Consider the following 8,041-nt stretch of genomic DNA (forward strand, 5'->3'; position numbering starts at 1 on the left):
AGTGCTAAAGCAGCCCCCCTTCCCTTCCACAGTACTGAGGTGAGGGGGGCATGGCTAGGCCCCAGCAGGATGCTCTGATTAGTGAAGGGTTCTCCCCCTTCCTGAGCAGCAGAGCAGGGAATTGATAACATAATGCTTATCACCCCTAACTCGGCATTTACCACCCATTAAGAAAACAACAGAGGGACATTACCAGCTACCTACTGATTCTACCTTTGTCCCATATGCCACAGCACAGACTATAACAAGTGTGTTCTCTGTTAGTTAACGGTGAGAGGTGTCTGTATAAGGCAGAGGGGATAGCACAACCCCTGCTTAGCTGGGACTGGGGAGGGGAGGGAGAGTGCAGGGGGAAGCCAGGCAGACACCTGCAGTCTCTGCCAAGTTCTTGCCAGGGAGCAGAAGGGAGAGGCTAGGTCTGCTGTGGAGCAGAGAGCCCTACCCAGCCCAGACAGCATGCTAGAATGTTGGGGGAGTCTGGTTTAACTTAAACCAGTAAGGGGTCTGGGATAGACATTGCATAAACTGGTCTGACCTAAATCAGTTAAGTCTGATATTACATTCAAACAGGTTTATCTAAAACCAGTTTTAGCCATTTTGAAACTGGTTTATGTGCACTGAACATCTGTTCTGTTATAGGTTTAAACCAGATTTTAATCACTTAAACCAGTTTATGTGTAATGTCTGTCCCTATCCTAGAAGACTAGCTACAGAGAAGTAACTTTTCTCATGGCATGGAAAAGTGGGCAGTACAATTGTTTTGTAACAAACGTTTTCTTTAGGATAAGAGATGAAATAACAGGATTGAGTAAATGTAGAAACTGAACATCAAGTAGCACTACTGTATCTTAAATATGAAGATACATCACAGAAACCAGCTACGGAAGTGACAGGTTTTTTCAAATAGAATGGGCTAAGTTCTTCTTTGTATTTCACTCTTCTGTTTTGGATACATATTTAAACCTTGATAACCTTTAACAGAAATATCTGCAGCATTGATGAATGCACAGTCACATGGGTGGCAAACTGGCTTCAGGGGCAAACCCAGAGGGTGGTGGTGGATGGGTCGATGCCGACCTGGGAGGGTGTGGGCAGCGGAGTCCCTCAGGGCTCGGTCCTTGGGCCGGTGCTGTTCAACATCTTCATTAGCAACCTGGACAAGGAGGTGGAGAGCATGCCTTTCAAGTTCACTGATGACACCAAGCTGTGGGGTAAAGTGAATACACCGGCAGGCAGGGACCATATCCAGGCAGACCTGGATAGGTTGGAGAAGTGGGAAGATCTGAACAGGATGAGGTTTAACAAGGACAAGTGCAGGGTGCTGCACCTGGAGAGAGGAAACCAGCATTATGGTTAGGGGCTGACCCTTTCAGCAGCACACAAGCAGAGAGGGATCTTGGAGTCAGGATTGACTCCAGGATAAATATGAGTCACCAGTGTGATGAAGCAACAGGCAGAGCCAACTGCACCCTGTTATACATCAACAGGGACATTACTAACAGGTCCAGAGAGGTCTTGCTCCCCCTCTATGCAGCACTGATCAGGCCACAGCTGGAGTATTGTGTCCAGTTCTGGGCACCGCACTTCAAGAAGGACGTGGAGAACCTGGAGATGGCCCAGAGGAGGCCACTTGTATGGTTGGGGGCCTCTGTGGCCAGCCCTATGAGGAGAGGCTGAGGGACCTGAATCTCTTCAGTCTCCGCAAGAGGAGACTGAGGGGGGATCTTGTGGCTGCCTACAACCTTATCAGGGGCCACCAGCAGGGAAAGTCTGTTCACCAGGGCCCCCCTTGGAGTCACCAGGAACAATGGCCACAAGCTGAGGGAGGATAGGTTTAGGTTAGCTATTAGGAAGAACTACTTCACGGTAAGGGTGGCCAGAGCCTGGAATAGGCTTTCCAGAGAAGTGGTGTTCTCACCTTCCCTGGAAATCTTCAAGAGGAGACTGGATAGGCACCTGGCTGGGGTCTTATGACCCCTGCCACCCCCCAGTGCTCCTTCCTGCCCATGGCAGGACGTTCAACTAGATGATCTGTCTAGGTCCCTTCCGACTCATTGATTCTATAATTCTATGATTCTATCTTTCCCTTTGGATTTTTATCAATGGGCTATGAAAGGGATTATCTTCAAGCGGGGTTTCAAAGTGATAGCTTGATGTCCTTTTGACATAAGATTTATACAGACTAGCTTTCTAAGTATGCTGGGACATTTTGTGGAGATGACAGTGTGAAGTATCATATCATGCCTGTGGTGGATCTCACTAGATTTAAATAACAGATTTATACATAGCCATGTTTTTATCTGTATTATGTATTATAACTCTGTAGGGCAGAGCTGTGCTGCTACCCAGTGCATCCACAGGTGGCAGATAGTGGAATGACCTTTAATGAAGGTTCATCAGTTGCAAGTGTAAGGCATTTTGTGCTTTGGAAAATGACACCAACCAGTGGTGATGTGTATGAAGTGCATGGGGGTGCACATGAACCTTCTGAGAGTGCCGGTGCACCCCTTGATGACTGTGCTTGCCATTTACATGATGGGGAGGTGGGCAGGTGGGAATGCTGGTGCTGCCCCTGCAAGCGCCAGCCGATCGTGGCACTCCCAGATGTGGCTGAAACGAGTGCAGTGATCAGCTGCAGTGTTTGGCCATCATGCATCACCCAGGGGACCTCCCTCAGTCTACATGATCGCCCATGGGGGACCCCTTTCCCTGAACCATACAATTTCCTGTGGGGGACCCCCCCATCCAGTTGGCTTGCAGGATCACCAGCGGGGGATCTTCCCGGTCTGCAGGATTGCCAGCTGAGGAACCCCCGCTCCAGTTGGCAGGAGTGGTTGTGGGGGGGCCACATGCCCCCCCGAACTAAGGCAATGCCAGTTGCCCATGAATCCCACTCCAAGCAAAAGATGATAAATCTCCAACAAGCCAAAGCAAAGGTCCAAAGGAGAACCCAGAATATGAAAAATAAATGGTGGAAAGACAAAGCTAAGAAGATTCAACATCTCACTGACATCTACAATATTCACGGTTTCTTCAGGGCCACCAAAGCTGTCTACAGTCTGAGCACTCAGGGATCAACCCCCTTGAGACCTAAGGATGGAGGGGATATGATCAAAGAAAGGAGACATATCAATGTCTGTTGAGCGGAGCATTTTGGAGACCTTCTTCACTGAGACTCTGCTGTTTATGAGTGTCTTCTCAAATCCATCCCACAACACCCAATCAGAGATTATCTCAGAATCCCTCCAACACATGACAAGGAGAAGAAAGCCATCAAGCAGATGAAGAATGATGAGGCATTTGGAGAAGATGGAATCCCTGCTGAAATCTTCAAACAGGGAGAAGAGGAGCTCACATAAGAGCTTCATGCCCTCATCTTAAGGATCTGGAATGATGGGGAAATCCCAGATGAGCTCAGGGACACCATTATTGTGACAATCTTCAAGAAAGGACACAAATCTGACTTGGAAAGCTACACAGGGATTGCCTTGCTGTCTACCTCAGGAAATATCATTGTAAGAATCCTCCTGAACCATCTTCTTCCACTTGCTGAAGAGCTCCTCCCAGAATCTCAGTGTGAGTTTAGGGCATCAAGAGGCACAACTGACATGATCTGCACAACTTGCCAGCTGAGAAATGTTGTGGTGGATCCTTCTGAAGTACAGATACCCACTGAAATTTGTCACCATTCTCTGCCTGTCCTTGATGGTATGCAAGAGTTGGTCCTCAGAAATGGATCTATCACAGATCCCTTAGAGATTAAAATGGGAGTTAATACAAAACTGCAATGGAAACAAGACAAAACTGTGATGAATGTAATTTTACTTCCCAAAACAGATAAAACCAGATGAGAAGTGGAAAATCCACATAGGTATTTGCCAATTTTTCTGTATGAAAAAAAAAAAAACCCTTCCAAAGAAAGATCAGGCCCAGGCATCATATGTGAACATACTATAAGAGACATACTGAAACCAAGGCAAGGTACAAGTGTTGCTGAAACCAAGGCAAGGTACAGATGTTATACATATTGGGCATTAAGCAGGCAGGAAACACTCTAAAGTCATAATTGAACAGACATTCATGGCTCTTAGAGCACTTTAAAAAATGATGAGTCATGCTCTAAATTAACCCTTGATGGAGATGTACGAACCTAAAGCACTTTTTGTTAGAGAACTTTATCGACCCCCTTGAGGGTTAACTTAGAGCATGGACACTGCCATCCCAGGAGGTTGTTGCTCAAGGCTGCACTGTAGCCTCAGGCAGAGCTCATCTGCCTGCTTAGCTGTTGCTGACACTATTCAGTGACAGCCTCTGATTCCAGCCTGGCTGCCAGCCTTGTGGTGGGGGGAGACAGGGAGTTTCTGTCCCTGCAGTCACCCCAGCCCTGGCCCCACAGCACACTACAGCCCCACTGTGGGGAGACATGTTGCAGGGTAAAGGCTCCAGGGTCTCTCCCCTTACAGCAGCCTGGGCCAGGCAGTGGTGAGTTGCTGCCTGTGTGGGGAGACTGTGGAAGAAGGGCTGTAGGGTCTCTCCCTCCACCGCAGCCTGGGCCAGGCAGCAGTGCACCACTGCTTGGTGAGGTTGGGGCTGTGGGAGAAAGCTTTTGGGGTCTCTGTGCAGCTGCCCCAAGTGGGAGGGCTGTAGGGAGATGGGGCCAGGGTCTCTCCCCACCCCCAACAGCTGCTGACAGTGGCCAGCTGGGGGGGGAGGGGGGAGGAAGCCGGATTCAGGGACCACTCAGGCAGCCTCCTGAGAGGTGTGTGGGACTGTCCCAGGCAGCTAGTGCAGAAAGGCTCTGAACACCAAACAGTAAACATCTGTTCAGTTCACTTGGGCTCTAACATATCACAATTTAAATAGAGCACTTCTGCCAGGGGCTTGCCGAACTTCTGTACTTAGTCCATGGTTACTCATCTCTACAATAAGCCATAGCCACCTTTCCTGTTCTTCTCCAGTGTACAATCATCTCATCACAACCTTCCTGCTCACTGATAGAAGGAGCAGAGAGCACAGGCTCTGAAGCTCAGAAGCACTGTGAGATAGCTCCCCCCGCCCCCTTCTCACAGCACAGAGAAGGGCAAGAGATGGAGAATATGAAATAAATGTATCCATCGTTTCTAACCAATAAAAATGACACCACAGCTAATGAGGTGACCACACATGCATAAATAGTCAGTATACACATAGAAGTATTAAAATGATAGAGCAAGTGAATATAATGGAATTTGGTACAAAATTAATAAATTAAAGGACTTTGGGTCAGATCCTGAGCTAGTGTAGAATAATATAGTTCTGTGAACATTAATGGAGGCATGACAGTTTATGCCACCTAAAGATTTGGCAATGTCTGCATAACTTGTTCTTTCTGCGCAGCAATGTGTTGATATATGTCTGCACATTAATGATACTTAAACTGCTTTATAATGGTTCCAGGGTCATGAAATAATGACAGGTACAGATGGAATCTGCTGAGACTCCTTTTACGGAGAAGAGTGACTGATTTTGTATCATCTGCTAGCATATTTGAATTTATAGCTGTAATGTACCACATTAGAAAAAAACCTGACACCCAAGTAGAATCCTATCCCAAACTGACATGCACATAAACAAGCTATTGGACAGTAAACATACTATTGGATAGTACTGAAAATCAGTTTTGACTTCAGCTTTAACATTCAAAGTGCCCTTATAAATCTGGATACTCAGAACTATGTAATTTATGCAGTTGAACAAAAAACGGTTCAGCATTGTCTGGCATCCTCACTACCTTGAAAAAGTCATTTACTGCAAAGTAATCATCATATATTACTTCATGAATATTTGTACTGATGTTCTTTATAGGAGTATCCTATAGTCATCTTATTAAGTTGCTGAGATGGTAACATGACATAGCTCAATTAGGTTTTTAATTATATATTTCAACTCAATTATTAAGTGCTTTAGAACATTTGTAAGGTTTAGGATAGCAATTCCATAAAATAAATATGTTTTGTTCAATTAAGATGTTGGCACAGTCATTTGATGCCTTCACATTTATAAAGGCCAAACAGCTAATACATCATAAAATTCCAAAAATTCTTACCTTGTCTTTGGAGCATAAATTTTCCAAAGTCTTTTCCATGTATATCACCTTGATAGGTAAACACACCTCTTTCAAGCCCTGATGACACCTAAAGCACATAAAATAGGAGTAAGATGCTTGAAACAAACACACAACCATTTTAGGAATCTGTGGTACATCAGTTCTATTTAGAACATATTCAGAATAATTATTTGTAACCAGTTATAATTTTTTCACTTTTACCCATTTCTTAGGTAGTTTATTAATGTTTTAATAATAAAATGTAGATATTAATTGATTTTTAAATAGCAATTGATAATGCTATTTAATTTTTTTTTAACATATGCCTTGCAAATATCTTTTTTAAAATATTGCATTTCAATAAAAATAGCCTACATATTTTCCGGATTCATAATTACTATATCCTATAGAAAACTTTGAGAAGCATTTAGCCATCTTAGACTGAAGTCAGGGAGAAACAGGGAAGGGTAGCACTCTAGGACCCTGCAAAATGTTACTTCCATCAAGCAAAAGGCAATATCACTCAATGAAAATTTGCATGCCATTTGACGTTTATTCAACAGGAAAGCTATCTAGAGGGGGGGAAAGGTGTCTTGAGAACTTGTTTTGCCAGTGCTTGCCAAAAAGGGGACCAGGAGCACTGCTGGCAGGGTTGTGATCCATCTCTCCAGCTGTGCTGGGTAAGTGAACTGGAATTCTCCTGGATAAATGGGCTGCCCTCTAACTCTTGTGGAAATCTGTGGAGACCAGGGTGAAGGGGGTGGAGAGTAGAAAGGGCAACATGGTTCAAAGAAGAAAGAAAGTAGGGAGTCATGACATCTCCTGCTACTGTGCCTTAGAGCAGTGGAGTTAAGCATTAGTCATAGGGGCGGGGGGGAGGAGAGGCGGGAAAGAAAGCAAGCTACTCTGGGATACTGGAGGACCTGGCCAAACTCTATAACCTTGTGTGTGACATGCTGCATGTTCAACTTAAAGTTTGAAACAAAGCAGCTACAAAAATGTTCTACATTTTTCAAGCAACAGCTTTGTGGCTCATTGACTATTTGTATTGTGTGAAAATTACCTTGTACCTATAGCATGTGTACATTTATTTTGCAGCTAACCAGTTAATTATGGAATGGATGGAATGTGTGTGAGACCTAAGAGACTAGCTCATTTATACAAGGCATAAGATTTCGTAAGTGAAAGTAAACTTTAACAGTATACAAAGTTTTGTGAAAGAAAAGGGAATTCTGCATGGAATGAAATACACATATTTTTAATGTAAACTATACCTAGCAAGTTTTCAAATATCACCACTAGAGGCATCTACACATGCAATATGGCACCTGAATAAACTGTGGATTTTATTGCTTGAGACTTAATTGCTCCCAGGCATGCCATCTGAACATGCACCTGGGAGCATTTAACTCCGAAGCAATAAAATCCACAGTTTATTCAGGCATAGCACATGGAGCATGGGCAGTGCAGCCATAACTAGCAGCAGGTCCTGGGGGTCAGTCTGCCAACCTAGGTCTCCTTCCCCTGGTTCAATGTGCTGTGGAGGGGATGGCTGGGCACAAGGAAGCTTCAGTGAAGGACTAGCCAGCAGGTAGCCCCCACAATGAAACGCTCTAGTGCCCTAGCTAACTGGGCAGCTGCAGATTTTGTAGTTTTTTACTTTGCAGCAGGATGATACTTGTAAATTAGTTTATTCCAGCCTAATAGAGGTCCATGTGTAGGCAGTGAAATGCATGGCTACTTAGTCACCTGCAAAGTAAATGTCTAATGTAAATGTGCCCACTCTAGCAACCACTTGAAAATGATAGTACATATTATAACTTATCAGTAAAACGTGTAACAAATTAAATCAGATACACAGTTTAGGAATTACATTTTTATCTGTACAGGGCTTTTATTAATTTGAGTAAAGATGGATTTGTTTCTTAATAAGGGACTATATATATATAGTCCCCA

The 8,041-nt window shown here is 44.4% G+C and overlaps 1 protein-coding gene across 1 annotated transcript in view; it reads right to left on the minus strand.

Moving 5' to 3' along the window:
* Positions 1-8,041, minus strand: part of CSMD1 (CUB and Sushi multiple domains 1) — a 1,867,828-nt gene that overhangs the window by 12,626 nt on the left and 1,847,161 nt on the right. The window contains exon 68 of the mRNA XM_019538151.1: positions 6,086-6,173. Within this exon, the coding sequence (XP_019393696.1) occupies positions 6,086-6,173 (88 nt within the window). The remainder of the gene's footprint in view (positions 1-6,085; positions 6,174-8,041) is intronic.

This window comes from Crocodylus porosus, unplaced genomic scaffold (assembly GCF_001723895.1).
Source record: "Crocodylus porosus isolate Cpor-Errol unplaced genomic scaffold, CroPor_comp1, whole genome shotgun sequence".
Classification (NCBI taxonomy): Eukaryota; Metazoa; Chordata; order Crocodylia; family Crocodylidae; genus Crocodylus; species Crocodylus porosus.